We start from the raw sequence: 26,108 nt of genomic DNA, 5'->3' as shown, positions 1-26,108 counted from the left end.
GACGCGCCCAGGCCCCTCCGCTCTTTGTTTATCCCGCGTGGGGGCCGCGCGCCGGCCGATGGCGTCACTGCGCCTCGCTCCGCCCCCTGCCCGCTTCCGCCGCGGCCGGCGTCGCTCCGGTGTCGGCGGCGCGGCTGCGGTCGGCCCTGCCTGCCGCCGCTCTGCCTGCTCGCTCCCCGGTGTCGGGAGCCGTCGGTCGCCGCCCGGCAGTTGGCGGGCGTCGCCCCGGTGGCGCATGTTCTGCGGCGGAGGTGGCGGGCGGCCGGTGTCGGCGGCGGTGAGGGCGGGGGAGCATGGCCGCCCCCGGGTCGGAGAAGAGCAGCAAGAAGAAGACGGAGAAGAAGCTCGCCGCCCGTGAGGAGGCGAAGCTGCTGGCCAGCTTCATGGGGGTGATGAACAACATGCGCAAGCAGGTACGGCGGTGGCGGCTCACACCCCACCCCCCCCCCCCCCCGCCCCGGTACGGCGGGGCCGCCCGGCGGCTCCATTGCGGGCCGCGGGGCTTGCGGCGACCCGGAGCCGAGCAGGAAGGCTCTCGGCGGGGCTGCCTGCCGCGGGGGACAGCGCTGCCCTGTCGGCAGAGCCGCCTCCCGGGCGAAGGGTTGCTTGGGTTTCCCGGCGCCGCATTTGACTGCGGTGAACCCCTGGGAGGACGGTGCCGCTGAGGCCAGCCGGGGTGCCGGGAGCCTGAGCCTCTGCGGCGGGCCTTGGCCACTGGGAAGGGTAACTCAGAAAGGCTGCTCTGTGCTGACACGGCAAGTGTAGCAGGTTCAGATCTTGTTTGCGATGGCTTATTGTTGGTGCTGAAGGCAGAAGACACAGTGGATCCACTTCCTTATCTCATAGCACCTTGCCTATGGTAGGGCAGAAGTTAAGTTGCGCTCGATCATAGAATCATAGAATACCAGGTTGGAAGGGACCTTAAGGACCGTCTGGTCCAGCCTTTCTTGGCAGAAGCCCGGTCTAGACAAGATGGCCCAGCACCCTGTGCAACCAGATCTTAAAAGTGTCCTATGTTGGGGATTCCACCATTTCCTGGAGAGATTAGTCCGATGGCTGGTGGTTCTCACTGTGAAAAAATTTGGCTGAGTTTCTCCAGTTAAGAGTATTTACGTAGCTCTTTTCAAACAGAAACCTGAGGGGAGTAAAGATGTTGATGATGGGTTTTAATCAGGAACTCTTCTCTGAACAAATGGGCTGTGTGCCTCTGGGAACACTATCGGTATAGTGAAGCTGAAGTGGGAGGAGAGGGATGACTGGAACCATGGTTCGGTTTCACCGGTAGCATTTCTTCTTGTGCTGCATACCAAATATGTCTGGCCATCTCATTAAGAAGCCAGTGGCAGTATAGGGGGCTGGTGACCTCATCTTTACAAATTCTGACCTTTCTGGCAGATCAGATTCTTAGATTAATAGTCTAATTATTATTAAAGGTGACTCTTCTGTTTACCAATAGAGCAAGAGTGGTAACCAAAATTCTAATTATACAAGTGGATTTCAGTTGAGCTGTCCAAACTGAAAGAAATGCTGCTTTCTTATTTTTTATGGGTTTTTTCCCCCCTTAAAAAGCTCAGACTTCTGGTACAGGAGCAGAAGGATGATCTGTATAACTCCTTGCATATGAAGAAATCTTTTGAGGAGGAGGAGCTGGCTTGATTGTGGTACTATTGTTATCTTAAAAAATGATGTGGAGCCAGAATTAAAGCTGACTCTGAAGCCAGCTGTTAAAGAACAGTTGGGGGCTTTGTACTTGGCACTGTCATGTGTTGTACCTTCTAGGGTTTAGCTGTTTGTCTCCCAGTGTTAGTCTTGCCAAAGGCTCAGTCCAGCTTTTAGTGATGTGGTCATCAGCAGTCTGGGTCCTGGGCTAGCAAGTGATACCACAGTGTTGATTCTGCTTTTCTCCAGCACTTCAGTCCTGTTCTTCTCTCACTAATACGCAGCCAGTTCTGTTGTCTGCATAAGCCATTTCATGCAACAAAGCTCCTATGTATGAAAAAACAAATTGGTTTCAAGACTTCAGGTACAGGAGTTGAGACTTAAAGCCTATGATCTACTTTTTTCATGTAGGTTTTGTTTCTCTTCTAATTGGGTAAATATATTCCAAGGTGTAGCTGAGTTCATAGCTCATTACTGTTCAGCTCATACCTTTGTCATTGCTGACAAGGGGATTCCAGATGCTGTTATGCTTTGTAAGTAGATAAATACTGCCCTCCCTTAGATATATGTACAGCCCCTAGCACAGAGAAATCACAGTGCTTTACCATGTAACTACTCCAGTATGTGACACCATGTTGTTCTGTGTAAGAACTCATCTTTCAGTATAATAGAGTGCCAGCTCTCATCTAGTTGTGGGTTAACTCTAAACAGGGAGAGGGAGAATCGGGATTAAGTGCTGTGAAATTTGTGTGTACTTCTGATTCAAATTTCAAAATCTGTTATGCCCAGGGAGGTGCAACTCTGAATTTTGCCTGCTATTGGCATTTCCTGGAAGCTTCTAATCTGACCTCAGATGGTGGCTTTGCATCTCCCACCTGACTGCTCCAGAAATTCTTGTATAGTTCATGACACTCACACTTCTTTTAGGAGTTGTTTGTAAGAAGTTAACTATTACTTGGGGGACAGTGTGATTTTATAGGATAAAATTAGGAAGTCAGCAGGAGCCAGAGGAAAATGTCCTAGTTCAGCTGACTAGTTGTGCTAAAGTTTAAAGGATTTATAGACTTTGTATTTTGCTAAGTCAAGAACTATGCTGTGGTTATAAAACCTAAATATGATATGAGTTAAAAATTTCCTGGGATGGAAATAGCAGCATGCATGTGGAGCACTAGCTATTTAAATGCATTAGTTTAATGCTGTAGGAGGATGGGCTGGTTGGAAAGTACAGCTAATTTGAAAGAGGCTGCTTTTTGTGTGAGCTCAGATCTAGAGGTGGCCTCCATGAGTATGGGAGTTCAGAGTAAACTGTGGACATACCTGTACTTAGTACTGGTAAGATGTTGGGGGCAAGTGTGTTTAGTGTATGGAGGACTTCTTGCTCATCTCCAACATGAGATGGCCCATGTGTTTGTGGGTTTTATGGAGCTATTTGACAGCATGTGCATAAATCCTTTGTTGCAACTTTGCAGCTGAGTGGAGGTCAGCCGTAAGTGAAGTAATTGAGAATGAAGCTGGGATAGAGTTGCAAGGTGTTGCTGGACCTGTTATTTGGAAGGTGGAGCACCCTAATGCAAGCTCATGCTTGGGTGTGTCCTTTGGTTAATGTAACACCAGTCATCTGTTGCCCCATTGGGGTGACTCAGTGACACCACTGGGTCCTTCTGGAAAGAAGAACAGAAATCCTCAGAAGAGTGTTAGTTGAAATGGAACAGTCACACCCAGAAACATCCCAGGTGAAAATGAACGTTGGCAAATATTTCCTCCTGCACTCAGAGAGGCCTTAGAATATCTGAGGTGCTTCAAATGCTGAGCTGAGGCACTAAATGTGTCTTAGAAATACAGCATGGAGGTCAGGCAACAGTTGCAAGTCTTAGCAAAGCTTGGCCACAGGATTTTATGGTATCCTGTACTGCTTGTTTCTGACACTTGTTTTGAACAAGATGCCCTAGGAATTTCAACTTTAGAGGATTTCCTCTGAAACTTTTCTTGAATGGTCTCTTTTTTTTGCTCATTCAATCCTAAATGGTTTAAAGCTACAGATGTACAAAGGAAGCTGTATGTCACCCCCTAATTAAAACATTTTTTAAAAATGTATTATTTGTATTTTGTCCAGTGTGTGCTTCTGAGAGTCCTTTCCTTCAAGAAACTAAAAAACAGGTTTATTTGAAGGGGCTGCATATATGGATTATCAGCCTTGTAAGGTGTGCCCTATATAGTATTGTCTATATGGGTGTCATGTCCCGCTCAGACGAGGGAGACAAGTGACTCAGATTCACAAGTGACAGTGAGGAAAATGTTCTAAGCAAGTATGTACTTCCCAGAGTAGAGATGCTCTTTTCTGGGGTTACTACTTGGATGGGTGTAGGTAGATGTTCTTAAGGTAGTAGTTGAAAATGAATTCCTGTTTTTAGGAAGCAGTGCTGCTCAGTTTTTCTTTCTTAATAAAGATGTTATAATTAACTGCAGTATGGTGTGAATTTATTTCAGTCAATATGTTCTTAGATTCTGAAATGATATCCTTTCTCTTCAAATTATGTGTTTTTGCCCCAATCCCTTATTCTTCTCTCATGTTTCCTGACAACTTTTGTAAGTTCTGTCACTTTCCTTTCTCCTTCTAGTGCATGACAGTTCACATGTAGGGGAGAAACTAACTGCTTACATACAAATATCAAACAAATGAGAAATAAAGGCTTTTTTTCCCTGGCAGTTAATTGCTTATCAAGTGTGACCAGTCAAACCCTTCCATAGAAGTGATGTTTTTGGGATACATTTTCTTAAAAATGTTCCATTGAATGCTTTGAGCTTGTTCATCACTTTCACTCTGGTTGGGCAGTATGATGGTGGTCTTCAGATATGAAGTTCTTATGAGTTTTTCTGAAAATCAACAGCTGAGTAAGGAGAGCCACAGATAGATGAAAAGAGGGTAACATAAATGCATCCCCTGCTAGATGCTGCAGAGCCCATGTTATTGGAGGCTGATGTAAATGCTACAGGAAAAAACTTTAATCAGAGTTCATATATTATTTGTGGCCATCCTTAAGGTACAAGTTCATAGGTAAACTGAAGTTTGCCAGTTCTCCAGGTTACTCAACTTAACTTTGACTTTCAGAAAATCTTTTTATTACATAATACTCTTGAGTTGTGTGGGTTAAGAAAAGCAATGAATTCCCATAAGTTGTTTTTAAAGAAATATTGTTGAAAGATTTTTGAAAATGCTGATCTTCACATTTTTTTGTCTGTGTTTTTCTCTCATTTAGAAGACTCTATGTGATGTCATTCTTATGGTTCAAGAAAGAAAAATCCCAGCTCACCGTGTTGTGCTTGCTTCAGCCAGTCATTTTTTTAACTTGATGTTTACTAGTAAGTCTTTTCAAAATTGATTAATTATAAGCTTTCGTGATTATATCCTGTTAGACTAGTGTCTGACAAGCTGTTTATTTTATGAAAGTGATTAATTTCAGGGATAAGTATAAGTGAAGATTTCCTCATTTTGTGTCCTTCTTCATTTATCTGTTTACCCTTCCCCTCATTTTCCCTTCAACTCTTTTGATCAGTTAAGTGTTACTTCATATGTAAGGTCTCTTATTAATTGGGCCCATACACTGTATTAGAATTGGTCCCCCTCCGTTAACCTGAAAACTGGGAGCTTTTACTCCCATGACAGAATTTGTCTGCACCATTGCTTCTCGCCATTAGTCTCTTCCACATACAAAATGGGCTTTCAGAAGTGTCAATATTCTTGCATTTATGCTATCTTTACAAATTCGATTAGTATCTATCTTACTTTTTTTATGCCTTAGACATGAATTGTAAAATTACTGTACTATTTTAAACACACATTTAAGTCGAATAGAAGTAAAATAACCATGCCTTCCAATGGTCTGTTTGTAACTGTCTGCGGACAGACTTACAGTGCTGTGTCTGGATGTGGGGGGCTCAGAACTGTCTCTATTGTTATCAGCTTAAATGTGGAAATAGCTTTTGACAGTGCTTGTGCTTCCTGGTTTTGGTAATGCTAACTTGGCAGTCTGCACTGCAGTTGACAGCATCTATGACCTTTTCTATTTAATATGGTTTATCATAATTTACATAATAGTTATGTGCACACACCAGTTATCTTGTTTGTCCCACTGCCTCCTTTCTTTCCTGACTTGCGTTAGTAATCCTGGGAAAACAGCAATCAACTGTGTGCAGTTTTTAGCAGTTTCCCACGTTGTATAATCACTTTATTTTCTACTGTTTGCAAAACGTATAGTAACTAGAGTGGCTTATTGATGTAGTTTGTTTTTTAATCTATTTGCAGCAAATATGCTTGAATCAAAGTCCTTTGAAGTGGAGCTAAAAGATGCAGAACCTGACATTATTGAACAGCTTGTGGAGTTTGCCTACACTGCAAGGTAGTTTCATTATTTAAAGCTGATACTTTTTCTAGGAAGCCTGCCAATTGTAAACGATAAAATCGGAAAATAATGCTTTCATGATTCACCAGTTTTGTTACCATTACAATTCTTTACTTTGTTTAAAGTCTGATGTGACTAGACCTTATATCCTCTTCCCTTTTCCTTTTTATTTAATCAGAAGGAAGCCCTACAGACTGAAGAGAACAGTAGTTGTCTCCAGAAAGCAATTCAGAGCACTTCAAGCTTTTGACTTGAGTGTTGGAGTCAAGTGATTTTTCCCATTGTTCTGAAATTCAGGCCCTTATTGATATCAGCAGAGTTTCTCTTTATGGCCAATAGTAGCTATCACACAGAACCATTTCCAGGAGTTATACCTTTATCTCAGGACAGGCAGGGTGGATAACTGTTCTGTGAACAGCATTTCCCTTCTGTCTCAGGTTGTCCGTGTGTGTGGTGGTGTTTGTTTTTGTAGGTTTTTTTAAGCAGCTTGTGCAGATGACTAGGATTGTCAACAGTACTTTTTAATCAGCTCTCGTGACTGATGGATGACAGGCCTTTCATCTTTGTACTAATGGGATTAATTCTTCTTAGGAAGGCTTTCTCCTTTCTTTGAGAGGAATCTTGTTGTGTGCTCCATCAGTGGTGAGAGACAGTCGGTGTCAGCACCCCAGCAGTATGGTTGCCTTCCCTGGTGCCCAAGCCCTTGTCTGTGGGCTCTGTACCTTCTCTGAAGCACTGCCAGGCTGGTGGTTCTGCTTGTGCACTCTGGGCAAATCAGTCAGAGCAGTCTTGACAATGAGTTTAGACAGATTTTTGCTGATGCCTGTTTGGAAGTAGGAGACTGTCAAAGAAAAAAAATTCTATTCATTTTCAGCTTTGTGAAAGTGGCTAATCACACAAGTCAGAGCAATAGTATGGTACTGCAGAGGGCCTGTGTTAAAGGCTATTTCTTCAGAATCCAGGACTGGTTACCCTTTGCCCTTCCTCAGTAAAGCAGAGCAAATGAAAGCAGTTTGGAAAGATCATGAAGGGAAATTGTGTCCTCAGACTGTGTGTGAAAGATTCTTGGATAAATAGCAGGGAAATAATTTTTCCATTTATGTGAATTGGTGTAAAATGCTTTTTTTTTTTACTACAACAAAGTAGGTAATTTTAGTGATTCCAATTTTACCCCTTCTGTTTTGCAGAATCTCAGTTAACAGCAATAATGTTCAGTCTTTACTAGATGCAGCAAACCAATATCAAATTGAACCCGTGAAAAAAATGTGTGTGGACTTTTTAAAGGAACAAGTTGATGCTTCCAATTGTCTTGGTAAGAGAAATGCGTACATAGATTTACTGTTCATTTTTTAACTTTGCTGTTCCTGAAAAACAGATACTATTGTCTAAAAGGCAGTAATATTTGGCTAAATCCAGGCATGTAAAAATAATTTTGCTCTGAATCTGAACTGTTGTCCCTTGCCATAGACAAAATAAACTGACAGCTGTCTTGCCAGTATCAGGGTCCACTGACTGTGCTAGGTCTCATCCCAGCTTGGCAACACCCTGGAGCTTCTTGTTTGTTAGAGAACCTCAGCTGTTTAGCAAGGTGGAGCTTTCAGTTGTTGTTACAGAATTTGACAGAGTTGTAATTTCTACAAAACTAGCATAGCTTTTAAAAGTATGAACAGGATAAGTTTAGGTTACTTTTGGTTTTAGTTGCTCTTCATTTTGACTGATATCCATGAATGTCACCTGGGCAGGTTCGATATTGAATATGTTCTGTAGCCCTAATGTGATGAACTCAGTGTTACAGAAAAGGTAAACAAGTAGAACCAAGTGCTTTTTCATGCTTAAGATTTGGTGCACTTTATTTAATCAAAGATTAAAAATAAACTTGTTTATAGGGTTTTACTGACATTTGTCATGTAATTCTAGAAACTTCTCAATCATGTTATAGATGTTTATAATATCAATAGAAATGTTTTGCAGAGAATCTGAATTACAATGATTGAACTGACACTTCAGTGCAGTGCAGCTGTGGCTCTGAGACAACTGCTGAAAGAAAGACATTACTTTCTAAGGAAGATACCACTTATGCTTGCTTTGAGGCAAACCTCTGTAGTTTTTGTTAACTAGAAGATTAATTATGGTCTCTAACACTTGCATTCTTTGTTGCTAATTTATAGCAAAAAAGGACATAAAGATTCAATCAATTTTTCTTCAAGGCATTGTTTACAAGTTGAAATTGTTCTGTGCAGATTCACAGGCAAGTCCACAGTTCACTGGGGGTTTTTTTGTATTTGAAAGAAACCATGGCTTATTTTGAAACTCTTGATATTTTGTCAAGAGGTCATACACTCAGATTTTATCTTTCTGGTTTGCATTTTACTGCTTAGAGCAGCTCAGGCTAGTTGCAGCCCATGGGTTGGTGAGTTGCTTCTACCCCACTTGCCGCCATCTCCATAGAAAGAGGAGGAAGATTGTAGCACAATCTGCTGAAAAACTCTGTGCTTACCTGATTTCTAATGGGAATGGAAATGGTGCTTCTGAGTAGCAGTTGCTATTTATGCCAACCTTCTGCCCTTGCAGCAGCATCAGCTTGACCTTCTTGTGTTAGTCAGCAGCTGACTGCTAATCTGTATACAGAAGTCTTAGTTCACTGTGACTGTTGAAGGAAATTGGGCTTGGTTGATGACTGCTGCTGCATGGGCAGGTCGGGAGGTCATAAAACCTGGAGCGAGTTTCTCAAGCTGTTCTGGTTAGACTTTGTTATTGTGGTATGGCTCAGACCTGGTTAAGGTACTGTTACCTGCTTTGTAATGGGTAAAGAAACAGCGAGGAAATAGTGGTGGGGAGATAGTTAATACAGCAAGTGCTGCAGGTCCGACTCTCGAATTTGTTCAGTAGGGATAGGGATCAGGAGCTTGTGCTTATCTTAGTTTGTCTTGAGTTGCAGATGAGTTATGACAGCACCTGTGTTAAAGAAAAAAAAGCATAGTAATAAACTGGGGTTGCAAGTAGCACTGAAATATTTTAATATAATAAAGGTAATTGCAATTCAAATTTGGAAGGGTTTTTTCTTAATTTTTCCTTAATAGGTATAAGTGTGTTAGCAGAATGCCTAGACTGTCCCGAACTGAAAGCCACTGCAGATGACTTTATCCATCAGCATTTCACTGAAGTTTACAAGACAGATGAATTTCTTCAGCTTGATGTTAAGCGTGTGACACATCTCTTGAACCAAGATACATTGACAGTGAGAGCAGAAGACCAGGTGAGGTCCCTGTTTCATACAGCTTTTTCAATCAAGAATTGGTTTAAAGTATCTCACTTCCGATGTTCCTACAGTATATGATGCACATAGTGCTTGCTAAATTTTAGAATAAAAGGTGCAGCCTAGCTTGGTCAAAACCAAATATTAATGAATATCCACATTTCAAGTGTGGTTATTGTATGTTTTGCTTCAGCAAACTGGGAAGAAAGCAATCATAAAGGGGGTAAGCAAAACAGTTTCATTTATTGAGATAGCTATAGAGATTCTGATTCCATAGTGCATGAGCTGAATTAAGTTGGATGTGTTATAGCAGTTGCTCTTAGATTGGGGTTCCTGTGCTATCACTGAAATGAGCTACTTCAAAGTAGTAAACAAACTGCACTTCAGTGGCTGCATGTGTCTACCTGGGGAAATGGGCTCAGTCTATTTCAGAGAGGAGTTGCTTCTGATGGAAACATAGGAATACACAAGTTAAGCTTGGGGAACTGAGGGGCTTTGAAGCAAGGTGAACAAAACACTGAAAGCTCGATGCATTGACAGTGACGGATCGATGGAAGGCCTGTATTTAGGGAGGGGACACAAAAAAGTTTAGGTGGCTGAAAGGAGCCTGGAGTTTCACTCAAAAGTTGTAACCTGTGGTAGAAACTACATTCACAGGTGTCCCATTCAGAAAGTTTGATTCAGCTTATAGCATAGCCCTGAGTGATTGTTCACCAGCTGGTTCTTCCTGCTGCAGGAAAATAGGAAGTATGTGAATGTCTGCACCGCAGCCCAAAGAGGTGATTGCAGCATGATTGTAGCTGCTGGGTACTTCTTGTAGCTTCTTAGTCAAATCTGTTGAAAACAAACGGAAATCTTGTCTTTCTTGCTATGCTATTCTGGTGCTTGAACTAAGTAATTTGTTTGGCTATGTTGTCATGAGTTGACTCATACCTTTGAAGTGCAACAGGGGGATCTCATAGCCAACATGGTATATGTATCCACTTAGATAGAAAAGGATGTTTTCCTGACTGTGAAGTTTAGCTTTCAGAGAATGAATGTGTTTTCTTCAATGTATCAATTGCAATAAAAAAGCTTCAATGAAAATAAGAATTACTGAGAGTGGGGGAGTAATATCAGGTGACTGAATATGATAGCTGGCTAGTTACAAGTATAAACATGAGTTATGTCACAGTTCAACATTCTTGCCAGGTGCTGGGAAAAGTTAAGGTCACAGGGTAACAGGTTCAAAGCTGGAAGTGGTGTTTGGCTTGCAGCCAAAATGACACTTTGGAATTTACATTCTTGAAGTTCTGTTGGTAAGGTAGGATAGCATTCTTTAACTTGGTGGCAGTGGTAGAAATTTTGTGTAGGCAGCATGACATCATTAAAATTCCTTTAGGAAAGTGGCAGTATGCAGTATGAAACTGTGGAAGTTTGCCAGTGATACTATAGTAATCTTATTTCTCAGAAGTACTGCTAGAAAGTTGACACTATACTCTAACTTTTGTATTAGTGTAAAGCATATTTACATTTAGCAAAAGAAAGGAAGGTAGCTTTAATTACTGTCCTATTTTTCCTGTATGCAAGTAATGTTTCTGTTGATGAAGGGATAAAATGTTCCTGTCCCAATCATTCTGTTAAATTTCCTTAGCTGATGGAGTTGAGCCTTAAATATTTATTTCTTTATTCTCCCTTGCTCCCTGATCATTTTGCAGAATTATAGTTGAGGTGGTTTAGCAGTTGTGATGGTTTAATCCCTGCCGGGGTCTGAGACCACACGGCCGCTGCCCCTCCCCCACAAAGGGAGTGAAATACAAAGCCCCGGGGCTGAGATAAGGAGAGGTTTAATACAACAGTGCAACAGCGACAAAACAAACAACAATAATAACAATAACAGTAATAACAATGAACAGAGCAAGGTATATACCGATACAGCAGTGAGAGAACCGGCTGTGCCAACCCACGCGTCCACCGGTTCTTCCCGCGCTCGCGCCAGGATGTGACGTCAGCATGATATATGAATAACCCGGCTAGAGCTTCCCCCCCACTGCTGGGGAAACTTAACCCTATCCTGGCTAAACCAGGACAGCAGTCCTTCTGAATAACTCTAATTCTGCCATTAAATATCTTTCCACATTATATCTCAGTCACTCACCACTGATCACTGTGATCAGTTCCAGCTACAGGAGTAGGTATTGACTGTGTTATCACTTGTAATGAAGTTAGTGCTGACTTTGAAGTGGCAGCATAGTAGATAAGCTTGCTAGGTCTGAGAGCAGCATGGAAGTATCTTAGGTAATACTGGATTTTCATTTCACTCCTGACCCAGAAGACAGTCATAAATAGAGCAGATTTCTTTGTTACCTTCCCTGTTCTGTCTTCCCTGCCCCCTGAGAAAAACCATTGTCTTTTCCTGTAGAGGAGGTAGAGAGGAGACTCTTCAAATGATAAATTTATGGTAGTCTGCAGCTGAAAACCTTTATTCAAATGGTCCCCTAAGACACAACGATAGCAATATATTTTGATTCCCAACACTACGATTTGGTAACAGAAGCAGTTTGTCAGCTCAGGAGACTATATCAAGTAGAAGCTATTTCAACATTTCTGGTGAAGTATTACCTGTGTTATGGCATGGAACTTGAAGCATATTAGACTCAACCTGGTACAGGGGTTATCCACATAAATGTGAAGTGCAGATTCATGCTTCCCATTTGGAGGAGAAAAAGGTTACATAGTAGAAGTAGTGGGTAGGGGTTTTTTTGTTTGTAGATGGATTTTATTCTCTGGTTGTGTGTTTATTTTAATTCATGTCTGAGCATTGTCGTCTTTGGGGTTTGGTTGGTTGTTTTGTTGGGTTTCTTTGGAAGATGGTGTGGATTCCCACATACTAAAATTTTAGTATAAGTTCACCAATGGGCACAAGAATCAGTTTGGAGCATTAAGGTTTGGTTATTTGTCTTACTGTGTGGTGATGTACTTTATGCTTTTCTTTCCTCTCTTGTTTAAGGTTTATGATGCAGCAGTCAGATGGCTGAAGTATGATGAGCCAAATCGCCAGCCGTACATGGTTGATATTCTTGCTAAAGTCCGATTTCCTCTTATATCAAAGAACTTCTTAAGTAAAACAGTTCAGGCTGAACCACTTATTCAGGATAACCCAGAATGCCTTAAAATGGTGATCAGTAAGTTGACCTCTAGATGAAATCTTTAATGTTCTGTATAATTTTAAAAATGCTGTGGAAATCTTGAAAATTGTTTTCTTTAAAATGCTCTGACAACATTTTCACATTAAATTCATCTGACTTTGTTCCCGCTAGGATGCTGTGTTGAGTTGAAGATGGATTAGCAGATTAATATGTAAATAAAACCCAGTTTATGTAACCCAGTGTGACTTTCATTTCTTTCCTCCTAGCAAATGACATGAACTCCATGACAAGTAATGGAATGGAGATTTTGTCAATGCGTTGTTAGGGTAATTGGAAGTGTTAGTGTGCATTTGGAACAGGCTAGGTCAGTGTTGTTCATGTTTGTAAGTGAATTAATAAAAAATGTTTTATGTCAAAATTTTGAATATTATATAGCTTCCGTAAGCAAACTAGAATGTTAAGCATATGTTATGCTGTTTTTATCTCTTAATATATACTGACCATTGAGCCTACGGACAGTTGCATTCTCAAGGTGCAGATGAGATAGAGAACAAGCTTCCCTTTTACTTTCAGACACCATTTGAGAAATTTGATCATGTAAGAAAGAAAAGCCTAGACGTTGATAAATATTCTGGAAAGAAATATTTTCATTTCAGTAGCGGTTAACTAGTTGGCTTTATTTTAGTGTAGATCTAAAAAATGGTATGCAATTGTTTTCCTCCATTGTCAATGAGCAAGATTCAGATTAACCTATATGTTGGTAAGTATTTGCTGACCATCAGCATCTCAGTCATACTTCTTGTGTGACATGGAGTTGGGTGCATTGTTTAAGAAATAAGGATTTTTGTTTGTATGGTTTTAGTGGCTTGTAATGTGACTAATATTTTTGCATTCTTTGGAATGTTTCTTAGGAGAATGCCCATTTTCTTATACCAATTGTAACTAATATTTTGCATTTTCAAGCTAAGTACAAAAGTGAGGAGTTTTCATGAGGTACAGTGTGCTAGAGATGCCTGCCTTATTAATTGGAAACTGGGGGATGAGGAGGCAGGCGTGGTTGACTCCTCACTGGGTTAAAGTCCCTTCTTTTAATATTAGGGTTGTCCTCTTTAGGCTTCTAGTTCTGCTGTTCCTTTTCTTTGGGTTTGCCTCCTTTTGCCTATTTCAATATGACAAACTTAGTTGCTTGTTAATATTGGTTAAATGAGCTGATCAATCAATTGGTATATAACGTGAGTCTATATCAATGTCCTGTTTTCACATGGAGCAGGCAGTTTGAAATAGGGTGTAAATCTGGATGTATGCTCCCATCCTCATGTGCTGCTGTGTATTCTGCCCTTTTAAATCAAAGCTGTATAGGTGTTTAAGTTAGAAACTTGGTTTCCCCCCTTTTCCTCCCCTTCCCTCTCGCCCCCATCCCTGCCTGTGAAACATCCCTTTCCATGTATGAACTACACTGTATCTGCAAACAGTTGTTGTCTTCCTTCCAGGTGGGATGCGCTACCATCTACTTTCCCCAGAAGACAGAGAAGAGTTAGTAGAAGGTACAAGGCCAAGAAGGAAAAAACATGATTATCGCATTGCTTTGTTTGGAGGCTCACAGCCCCAGTCCTGCCGATATTTTAATCCAAAGGTAATCGTTACCTCAAAATGCATTAAGATTCACTGTTTGTAATCTTACGTATTTTATTTACTGATGATATTAACTAAGACATAATGACCTACAAAACAGTACTAGGAAGGATGTATTCCCTGCCTCTTGGGTATACAGTTGGAAGAGTATGGTTAATTGAGTATTTTCAAATCTGTGTACCTAGATGTAATACTTCATTTTTAATAGAATGATTATGTGTTTGTTGGCAATATTAGATACGGAGTTCTGATAAATCCATCTGAGTTGAGAATTGATTGATATGTGCATCCCACAGCTGGAACTAAAAGGTCACCGAAACATCAAGCAATCGGTTAGGAATATATGGAAGTCTGTATGCATGTGCATGCACATATGTGTATGTGTTCAGAGAATAACTCAAAGCAATTTCTTTTTAGCACAAGTTAAATTATTGGCTCGTATGTTAGTGTAGAACCCAGTTTTAGAGGGCAAGGTGGTTTTTCAGTGCATTTATTATAAATATGTAGCCACTTCTAAATCCCAATGGTTCACAATTTTGTGAGTTCTTAACAGTATATAAGGAGAACAATTGGGAGCCAGGTGTTCTGTAAGTGGAAAAGAGTGAGTTTCTACAACAAAAAACTTAGAGATGGCCAATTTAGAGTGAGCAAGCAAGCTAGCTAGCTTTGCCTGAAATTTGTTTCCATGTTCTCTGAATAAAATCAAGCCACAGGAATGGTGTATATTTCAGCTATGCAGACTAAATGGTTTAGAAACATCAGCTGCATGCAAAAGGATTATCCATACTCTGTTTTACCAGGCAAACATATGCACTAATACAGAAAAAAGTTGCTACATAAATATCAGGGCTCTCTAAGTTATGAGATCACATACAAGTAATATTTTGTTGCAGAAATTCTGGTTGTTCTAACTCAGCATATTAAATGCTTGTTATAATTTCAAACAGTTTTGTGTGTTATCTGTGTGAATTTTGTAGTCAGTGTGAGCCCTGTCAAATCTAATTCAGAATGAATGAGCTCTTGGGATGTGATTGAACTCATCATTCACATTCCCTTATGTAAGATAAAATTGAAGCTACCTTCTCTGAGCACCACTTAAGTCTGGAGAAAAAACCAACCAGGTTTGCTGACTTAGAGAGACATTTAGTATGTGTTTTTATTAGGAATTCCAAATCCCTAAATAATGACCACCTTTTTGCTTCTTACACATACTCAAGAAAGCAAGCAGTACTTCAACTGAGGGTGAGGAGGTGAAGGGAACAGAGCAGATAATTCTTTTCAAGGTCTGAGCTGGGAAAGCCTTTGATCAGGGTATTCATCCTTTTCAAACAGTTACTTGGTTTTGGCATTTTAACAAGTTGTAATTCACCCAATATGCCCTGACCTTTCTTATATTAGAAGGAAATCAGATCAAAGTTTCTCTCTCAATTTCCAGTTACTTATGTTGGAACAAAGCTGATTTTAGGTAGGATGGAAGCGAGCTTTGAGACTTATTGTCCCAGGCATTAATTGGCAATGGTATTACCAGCATAGCATGCATGTGGTCTCTTTACCAACCTAACTGATAGGTTAAACTCCATGAGTGCCTAATGTCAGTGGTGGTCAGAACTCAAAAGATGGGAGATGTTGCTTCATCACTCTTTATAAACTAATATAAGCTCCCCGAGTTGTCACCATGTATTTTCTGAAAACTTAATCTTGTTTGAAAAATAATCATCTCGGTGCATGCCGAGTGGGAGCAACAGGCAAAGACTTACAACTAAAAGGAAAATGATATATGTAGGTAGGTGGTCTTCAGTCAGACCTAAACTATATTACGAAGAAGTCTGTTTCGTAGACAAAAAGTTGTATCTGTATAAGTCCACACAAAGTATAGGATAAAATAGCTTATTTTTTTTCATAGACTAATGGTCCAGGTATAACACCAAAAAAGAACCGAGTTTGGAAGAAATTTTGCAGAACTGCCTCTTGATCAAGCTTTATGGCCTTGCATGTGGATTAATGGGGGGAGGGGTGGGGGACAGGGAAGGAGAAGGAAAAAAGTGGGTAATTGGAGAACTTGATTCTAACAAGCATGTCTTCTTTGAATGTTTTCCTAGTGCTTATATGCTTTCTTGGGTATTCTTAGCTAGCCTGTCATGTCTTGTTGAATAGCTTTTGCTTACTTCATTTCAACTCTAAGCTATTTAAAGGTCCTTTTCTGGATGTTTTGCTTGAGTATCCGAGTTTGATCTTTAATTAACTGTGACAGTAGCTTCTTAAATGCAACAAACTAAGGATCCAGAACCCCTGCGGGATTAGCATCCTGTGCATGCAAAATAAGGATGGGATGTAAGGCTCCAATGCTGCAAAGACTATATCACGTTTAACTCACTTTAATTAGTTTCATCAAGAGATGATGGGAGTTTCACAGAGCAGAGAATTAAGGTTGTGTACATACTTTTGCAAGGTTAGGACCTTGGGAAAGAATTGAAGTTTTGTTTGTTGTCTGTTGAACTGCTTGAATAGTGACTTAGTCCTTCACTTTTGATTTTAATTAAATTCAATAATTTAATTAAATTTTTATGTCAGCTAAAGAAACAGTTAAAAACAAATGTTATGTTTCTCCTGAAAATGTTTCTCAGTTGTGATATAAATTTCAGTAATTCTAACACTATAAAACTATTGCAAAAAATTTTGATTTTCACTGATTGCTTTGCACGCAAAATTAGTCTCTAATGTTGATCTTCATTTCCTTGTTGTCAGAAAGGGTTCTTTAAATAAGAATGGATTGGCTACTGTATGTTATTTGTTGAGACTGTTAGCAGTATTACTTTAAGTCTGTATTTGTTGTCTTTGTTGCACTGTAACTGATACTTCTACTGATGCATGTAATTCATCAAGAGAGCAAAATGATGCAACAGGACAGATGCAGACGGGCATAAAACTTGTGGAGCAATTTGGCACTGCTTTGAGTAGAGGTGTTTGTTTTCAGAATACTACTAGAAATCCTAGATGTGTTAATGGTGGTGGGAAGCATTTTCTTGTAAAATTTGCCAGAGAATATTTTTTAAAAAGCTTCTTTTTTTCCCCCAACTTGGGTAGAAAATACTTACTGTTTTATGAATTCTTGATAAAAATTTATGCATGACTTTGTGGGATTTTGAGGCAGCAATATGCTTATTCTTTTGAAATTGCTGTCTCTAGTGACAGAAATGTATGGAAGTTTTAACTTTTTAATAGTGCAAAATCCAGCAGTGGCAAGTAAAAAGTTACAGATGCCTGGCATCGCTATTTCTTGATTATTAAAGGAATCAGAATATCTTTCATGAGGAGATAGAGCTGTAGTTAATAAGCTCTTAGTGGGGAGGTTGTCTATATTGGGCACATCTGCTGTTTACCCTGACAAACTTGGAAGAGGAGGTATCAACTGAAAATGAGAGAAAAGTCTTAAACAGAACAAGATACTTTCACATGACCCATCATTACTTGTGCCATTCTTGTCACAGGGTCTTGTGGCTGTTAGGAGTTCAGATAGTTTTAGTAAGTTATTAAATAAATTCATGAAAGACAAAAAAGCCTTTCAATTAAAAACAAAGATACAGCTTCTGCCTCTGGTGTCCTGCATCACAATTTGTTAAAAACAAAGATCATCATGGAAAGTGTCACCATATACCTATCTTGCTCTGTCTTTCCCTACTCAGCCTTGCAGAAATGAGGCTTGTCACTGCCCAGGGCTGTGTGGATCTCGACTGTGGCATAAAGCAACTCTTCTGCATAATTCTTAAATGTGCAGAATGCAGAAATTGAAAGCAATTCTGTGGTGCAGACTGCCACTGAAGAGCATTGCAAGAGAATGACCTAAATTGCCTACTGATGAAAGAGGAGGATACTGCTGAGTATGCTCAGTTATGGCTTTTCATTTGATAAAGGTGTGGATGAAATGGTAGCTATGAACTGAAACCATAGAAGTGGGTCAGATCACAGCCCTTTATAACAGTAAAGGAAAACAACAGGTTTTTTTGTAAAAGTGCCAGACGTTTGAGCTAGAAAATATGTTGATCTTGCACAATGCACTAAGACATTTTCTTAAGATTTATGCAGCTATTTATTTTGCCATGCTGTAGTATGGCTTTCCTTTCTAGGATGCCCCAGGACCTGTTTCTCATCATAAAGGGCCACATGCACCTGCCAGCTCTTCTTGATATGGGGGATGCTACAAGAAAAGATTGTAAGATGTTTTGGACTATAACATGCTCTGCCTCTCTTTCTTTGAACCCCCATGTAGGAGTCACTGTTCTTCCTCATTGACCAAGGTGTTTGAAGTATGTCCTTGCTAAGAAAATGTAATGATGTAACGTCTTGTGTGAACCATTACAATGAAGGTCATTCAGCAGGTTGAGCTAGACCATCCTGAGGTGGCACAGATAACAGTTAAGGTCACGTACTTTCCTGTTCAGTATAGGATACAAGCTATGCTCATGGAATATGTGAGATGCTATTACTCAAGAAGTGTTTCTTGTGCTGTATGCTATCCTGGTCTGACATCAGTTGCTGAGTTTTATGTTCTTAAGGCTTTGGGTAGCATTGCTGCCCGTATTTGATACTTGCCGGTTTTGCTAATCCACGCAAAATCAGTTTTTAGGCAACATGACTGCCAGTATTTGTGATGGAGCATTACTCTATTTCTCATGCTATCAACTGTGGATAGCTGTAGATCATTTGTGTTTTGTAAATTCTGTAAATAAGCTTCTAGTTGTCATGGTAATAAAGTATGTATCAGAGCTTTTTAACCGAGTTGCTTGTCAATTTGGATATTATCTTCTCTTTTTTCCATCGCCTTTGTTTGGTACATTCTGTATTATTCTTTTTTTAGAAAGAACCTGTTACTATATGTAAGATGTCTTCTATTCCTAGAAAAGAAAATGCAATCGTACTTTATTGATCACATGCATTGTTTCTGACATGATAGCAGCAGGAGGTCAATTCTGTTGGAAAAAAAAAAATAAATCTGTTTTTCAGGGAAGCTGTACTGGGTGCACACAGGGAATGAGGAAATAGAAATTCATAATGTCATGGTTCATTGCAGCTAACTATGTCTGTGTCTAAGAGAATTTTTCAAGAGTACGCCTGAGGAGTATTCTTCAATAAAGAGTATTCATGTTTGTTTTGAAAAGGAACTTTAAAACTGACCATATCTAAATCTCTATGAAAAGCTCTGTTTGAAAAACACTCGCTGTGCAGGTAAGTGTTATAATCTATTAGACATTACCTGTTCTTTGTAATGCAGGATTACAGCTGGACAGACATCCGATGTCCCTTTGAAAAGCGCAGGGATGCAGCTTGTGTCTTCTGGGACAACGTAGTTTATATTTTGGGTGGTTCCCAGCTCTTCCCTATAAAGCGAATGGACTGCTACAATGTGGTGAAGGATAGCTGGTATTCCAAGCTAGGACCTCCAACACCTCGAGATAGCCTTGCAGCCTGTGCTGCTGAGGGCAAAATTTATACATCTGGTGGTTCAGAAGTGGGTAAGACACTAAAAATCTTTAAAACAAACCAAAAAAAAAAAGCACAAAGAAAGATACCTGGAAATTTTTCTGGTTTTTGCATGACTGTTGAAAAGAAACTGCACGTTGCCGTGTTAGCTTAATGAGTTTATTTTCCCATACTTAGGATTTTATCCTCCCCACAATCCAGCAACCTATTTCTGTTGTGTTTTTAAAATGGTTTCACTTATTGAAATGATTAATATTTACATTAATTAGAGCATAATGTACACTGCAACTCTTAAGAGTTAAGTAGGGACAAGCAAATATATTGGGTGTCCCACTCTGCTCTTAGCTTACTTGTATAAATCTACAGAACTCAGTGTGGTTTAAAATTATCTGCAATGTATGGCTAGAATAGCTGTGTTTTGACAGTGGCATTCCTTGTATATAATGTATGTCGGGCCTAATGAGGGTTTTTTAAGGGGGGAAAAAAAAGTGAAAAAAGCTTTTTTTTTTGAGAAAAAGCTTCTGGTGGTGAAATCATACTTGGCCCTGTAAAGGAATTTGTCCATTTTTTCTGTCAAATGACAGAAGTTATCTTCTGTTAGTTCGTTATTCTGTTGGTTTGCTTCAGTAAATGGAAAAATACTACTTTAGTTGTCATTACTTGTCATAGTAAAAAAAAACCCTCCTCAAAAAACCTAGTGGGTGACTTATACTTTGGTGTTATAGCAACACTTTAAAATGCATTTTGTCTAAATCTGATGCATCATCAACAAACCAAAAGTTGGAATGTAGGTGTGCTATATCCATAAAAATACTGAGCTTTAAAAAAAGCTGTGCTGTGGGGAAAAAAGAAAAAAGGAAAAAAAAAATCCAAACCCTAGAGCCAGGGAGAAATTTTCTAGTAGATCCTTTTGAGATCTGCCTTGCTGCAGAGGGAAGTGAGCAGAGAAAAAAGGGTCATAATCTGTGCTTAACATTGATAAGTCACTTAATGGGAAGTTGTGACATTTAGGTAATATTACATGACTTATAAAATGTTTTAAGAGGTCTGATGTAGCAGCAGATTAGACAGTTCGTAGCCGCCACCTAGTGTGGTAAATGTGAAATAACACCTTTCCTTGTTACTTGGAAATAGGCTTAACTAAGGCTGCATTGGGAAACTTGGAATACTACAAAATCTCAAATCTTCCTAGTTTCCCATATGTCAGTTCATGAGGGAGTATGATACAAATTTTGTTTGTATAGTTTTTCTAATACATTGTAATTAATACAACTGTAATGGAAATTTTAATTTCGTTTTAAATCTACGCTCACATTACTGCACAGTTTCATTTTGCTTTCCATAAATATTAGTTAAGACAGAATAGTAAAAGTTGAAAATTAATAATGGAGTTTATTTTGCCATACTTTTTTCTTCTTTGGAACACAGTGAACACTGCTTGTTTGAAAAAGTCTGTCTATGCCAAATCTAGTATTTTCTAATTTGGAGCAGGTAATTATGTGAAACCATTAATTGGGTAAAATGCTGCAGTGTGTTTAGCTGTAGACAAATCTAAAAATTTCATGCTTTTTGCATTGATTGAACAGTTTGGAAAACAAATTGCTGTGCCAGTCCATTACAGAAAACAGGGCTCAGTTCCCCTTTTTGAATTGATGGGAGTACTGTTTTATTTCCAATAGCTCGCAGAGTCTGGAAGCTAAACATAGCAAATTCTTCCACTATATTTAAGTGCAGGAAAAATTTTTAACATTATACTGACAGTATACTGAATATGGAAGCTTTTACCTTTTTTAAAAGAAAAAGACATTAAAGACAGTTCTGCTGCATTTCCCATGGATGAGAATTTCTACTTTCTATCTTCAACTTCAGATCAATAAGGATGTGTATTTACATCAAGGAAAAAATATGTCCCGCTCTACACAGTTCTTAGTGATACTGAGAGTTACGTGGTAGGAGTAAACAAATGGACAGTTTATAGAAGTCTGCTCCTGTATTTTGGGTCTGGAAACATAGCACTGTTTTGAGGGTTCAGATCCTCAGCTGGTAGTGAGTGCTGCTAGTGTGACAAAGTTAACTTCTAGAAGTAGAAAGACAAGGAACAAGAGGCACAAGAAAATTTGCATTTAACTGTTCTAGGTGAATATATCTATTGAAACAAAGGGGAGAAGGATCCTGGTTCTTTGATGAGAAAGTTGTATCCAGCCTTCTCTGCTTTGGCTATGGTTCAGCTAGTTACCTGAGCACAAGTCTTTAAGCTCCCATCTATCTGCATTTTTATTTCAGTGATAGTTTTTTTGGCCATTGAGGGAGGAGTACACAGACCTTGCACTTCCAGAAAATAAGTATCTACGGGTCCCCAGGAAGAAAGTAAAATGGCGAGGGGTAGCTGTCTTGTGGTTGCTAATAATTCAGGAGTATGTTATGACATAATCAAGCTATCTAATTCCAAAGACAAGTGTTCTGGGAATTGGGCAAGTCACATTGCTTAGAGAAAAAAAGACTCACATGAATCTGTACTAAGTTCACAAAGCTGGTTTCATCTTCACATCTGAAAGTTCATGATTTCCAAGTAGTGAGAGTAGCACGAGATGATGACAATATGATTGGTAATTCATATACATCTCTGTTCAGTGTTTATTCCCCCCCTAAAAAAAAAAAAAATCCTCGCTTGTTTTTTGTTTTTAAACACAAATAGCAGTTTTATAAACTTACTTGCATATTTTGGAACAAGAGTCAAAAGAATTACAAGTATGTACTTTCTGAATAGTCCCAAGTTTCAGGTTGCTTAGTTCTGCTTTTGGAGGTGGGAAAGCAGCTTTCCCTTTTCAACTAACAAATAAAGCATCAATTTGATAATTAGACTCTTCTCTTGAAAGACAACCATAAAAATTAATGCCACTTTGGTGGGTTTCTATTTTTTTAAGGGAATTCTGCACTGTATTTATTTGAATGCTATGACACAAGAACAGAAAGCTGGCACACAAAGCCCAGCATGCTGACTCAGCGATGCAGCCATGGCATGGTAGAGGCGAATGGTCTCATTTATGTATGCGGAGGAAGTTTGGGGAACAATGTTTCTGGAAGAGTCCTAAATTCCTGTGAAGTCTATGATCCAGCCACAGAAACGTAAGTATTGTATCAATTCTGATTATTTTTGGTCACTCGTGGCTTTGCTTGCTCTTTGAATAACTGAAATACAGATGAATAGAAAGATGTGGTAAGTAATTTTCCTGATTTAAGCAGTAAAAAATCAGTTATTTGTAGTTCTACTTAAAAAGTAGTTTTTCTGAAGCAGCTTTCTTCCATATTTCATTTTCTTAATGCTAGGTTTTATTTACGTATTCTATACTTACTTTCCAGGAACTAAATAATGAGTTTTCCTGTTTCGTTTGGTTTGCTTTTTCCCCAGGTGGACTGAGCTGTGTCCAATGATTGAAGCCAGGAAGAACCATGGGCTGGTGTTTGTAAAGGACAAAATATTTGCTGTGGGTGGACAAAATGGCTTAGGTACTTTAATTCTATTAATTCTCTAGCTGGCCCCACGAGGTTTCATGGGGACCCTTTTTTTCTTTTGCAAAGAATTCATTCCACTTTATTCAGCTGAAAAACTTTGAGCAATACCATAAAACATGTTCTGTTGTCACCTCATTGTTGCCTTCCTTCTTTCACCTCCCTCCTTCACTGTATCTTTTTACTGTCAAATTCAGACATGCACCCATACTGTAGCCCAGTTTCGCAGTAGTTAATATGGTTAAACCAGTCATCTAAGAAAAGATATTATTGGGTTTTATTTTTTTAGTTATTCATTATGTATGTTGAGGGATTTTAGTAGTCTTTTGAGAGACAAGCAAAGGCGTAGCTGCTATTTCAGGAACTTCAGTCTAAAGACTTACAGCTAGTCAGGTATTTTAATGTGAAAAAGTGAGAACTTTTTGACTGCCCTAGTTTTGAAATATGACTTACTGTCTTGGGCAGGTCATTTACGATCTGCCTATCTCCTTGTCTTTAAAACTAGAATAGTAATAGTTTATTTTCCAGGATAATTGAATTTTAATTACACAGGATTTCTGAAGTGCTTTTCCAAATGGAAAATTCTCCTCTGTGAGGTTTATTAATTGCTATTTATGGTAGTTGGAATATTTGACTTAGAATATAGCTTGTATTTTAATATCACAGTGGAGAGACATCCTCTATCAATAAATTACTAATTTAGGTAAAGGTACTGGTGATCCCTCTAGAATAAAATGCCCTTACTTATACAGAAGTTTCAAGTGGATTCCTGAGTTTCAGTCACTAGCCACAAATGCATGAGAAATTTGGCATTGTTATTTCTTCTGTTCATGTTAGAATCTCTAGACAGCACATAATGTGAAATTTATTGCATCTTGCTTTCAGCCTCCTCTTTTCTCTGTTTCTGTATTTATAAAAGGGTAAACTGCTAGTTTAGAAACCTGTGGCCTTTTTTCCTGTTTGTTTTTACTCTAGGATTTCTTTTTTAATCTAAACCTTGAAAATAAAGACTTAAGTTTAACAAAGCATTTGTATGTTCTACTTCAGTCCATATGGTATAATGTAATAAGCAGTTACCTATCTCATTGCTTTGTAGGTGGCCTTGATAATGTAGAATATTACGATATCAAGATGAATGAATGGAAGATGGTGTCTCCAATGCCATGGAAAGGTGTAACAGTGAAGTGTGCTGCTGTGGGATCTATAGTCTATGTCCTGGCTGGTTTTCAGGGTGTTGGTCGATTAGGGCATATTCTTGAATATAATACTGAAACAGACAAGTGGATAGCCAACTCCAAAGTCCGTGCTTTCCCAGTGACAAGTTGTTTAATCTGTGTTGTAGACACTTGTGGGGCAAATGAAGAAACTTTAGAGACCTGAAGACCTGTAGGAGATGTTGAGACATTCTTCAAGGACTTGGGGAAAGATGGCTATTGGTGCTTTGCTTCCATGTTTTACCAATTCTTGTTAAACTGAGTAATAGGAAAAACTGAGATGCAGTCTTTCAATTTGTATATACAGCATAATGTATAACATGGATTTTGTCATGCCCGTTTTCTTGTCTGTTTTAAGAGATGGGGATGTGTTTTGAGAATCCACTTACCTAGCTGAGATCATATGGCATCTTCCTTTAAAAGGACTCTGTGTGTGGCCTTGTCAAAAATAGACCAAATCCAATTATTTAGAAGAACTCAAAAGCATTTGATGAAGATAAGATTTCTGGTTAAATGACACTTTACTGAGCTCAGTTGCAGAGATTCTTCATTTAATAAAGGTGAGTAAATGCAGCTTGGGTCATGAGAGAAAAGAGCAAAAATTATTCTCATTTATACCTACCTGCAGAAATCTTACCAGGATGCAATGAAGACTTTTCCTCAGGAAAGACCAAGGACAGCAGTATAATAAAGATTCCTGTGGTGAATGGGGATAGGTTATACAGCTCTCTAGATCCTGATAGCTGCCCTCTTCCAGTAACTTTCTTCCATCATTTGCATGACTGACTGCCTATCAATTTCTAAAGTTAGACAGGCCATATACGTAGATTAAAAAACCACTTTGCTATTGACATCTTTGGCATTTTGGGAAGCTTTCACAGAAAGACTTAAATTTTTTTATTATACTGAGGTAGGGGGATGGTGGGGGCAGTCAATAATAATTGTGCACTATAATTAGCAAGTTGGAAACTTGGCATTAATTTTCAATATCTTCCCAGGCATCAGACTGTACATACTGTGGATGCCAAGTGATTAGCAAAAATGGGAATAGGAATGGGAAAGCAAAGTCAATACAACAAATGTATTGATTTTCTTCTTGAAAATTACTGTTTTTAAAATGGCATGAACAAAGTCATTAAAGATACTTTATAGAAGTCTTCTAAAGTTGCACATGGTTATTAATCTCTGGTTTATAAGCATATAGTTCTGTAAACGTTTCCAGCCAACATGATAGTAAATTTCTTCCAGTGTAGAAGTTCAGCTTGTCAAACTATCGGTGTCAATACTGTGTACATCTTCCAACTTCTGCAAAACTATACAAATGATGTATGTACATCTGTCCTGCTCCCATGAGTTTATTAATATATTCATCCTAATTTTGTCACCTCTCTTCTAACTTGCTAGTTTTTTCAGATCTGTTTCTATGAGACTATCGAGTTAACTTAAAAAGTTGGTGCTTGCCTACTTGTACCTTGTGCATTGCTGGTGGTGTGGATTTTTAGTCTGTTTTATTTCTGAAGATCCTCCAAGTTCTCTTAAGCAGTATAAATTTCGTTTTTCAAAGTCGGTGCTGCTTTGACTTCCTCCTGGTTTTATTCCTCATCCTAACCATTCTGCATGTACAGAAAGTGGTAGATACACTCATGGGCTTAATAGTGGTTCCTGCAACTCGGTTCTTTTTTCAGTAGTGAGTGAGTGCTATAGAACTTTTTTTCTTGTTCCCCCTTGCCTTTCCCTTTTTCTGAGCCATGAAACAAATGTGTCACTGGTGTCTCTGATCCTTAGTTCTAAAACACTGTAAAAACTGATCTGTGCATTTCTTAGGTTGTAC

The 26,108-nt window shown here is 39.0% G+C and overlaps 1 protein-coding gene across 2 annotated transcripts; it reads left to right on the top strand.

Annotated features, from left to right (window-relative positions):
* The first annotated feature begins 79 nt into the window (after positions 1 to 79).
* On the top strand, positions 80 to 25,441 carry KLHL7 (kelch like family member 7). 2 transcript variants are annotated; one of them, XM_074862839.1, is made up of 11 exons: positions 80 to 413; positions 4,917 to 5,019; positions 5,963 to 6,056; positions 7,247 to 7,371; positions 9,140 to 9,315; positions 12,305 to 12,479; positions 13,934 to 14,076; positions 19,345 to 19,585; positions 22,478 to 22,679; positions 22,963 to 23,060; positions 24,160 to 25,441. In XM_074862839.1, exons 1-11 carry the CDS (start codon positions 294 to 296, stop codon positions 24,441 to 24,443), a joined length of 1,761 nt encoding a protein of 586 aa, XP_074718940.1. In that variant the 5' UTR covers positions 80 to 293; the 3' UTR covers positions 24,444 to 25,441. The 2 variants fall into 2 exon arrangements, with proteins under 2 accessions (XP_074718940.1, XP_074718950.1); XM_074862849.1 differs by lacking the exon at positions 80 to 413 and having other exon boundaries at positions 5,940 to 6,056.
* The last annotated feature ends 667 nt before the right edge of the window (positions 25,442 to 26,108 follow it).

Source organism: Strix uralensis, chromosome 1, assembly GCF_047716275.1.
Source record: "Strix uralensis isolate ZFMK-TIS-50842 chromosome 1, bStrUra1, whole genome shotgun sequence".
NCBI classification, from domain to species: Eukaryota; Metazoa; Chordata; class Aves; order Strigiformes; family Strigidae; genus Strix; species Strix uralensis.
Note: the sequence above shows the minus strand (reverse complement) of the source record. Positions and strands in the feature narration are given on the sequence as shown.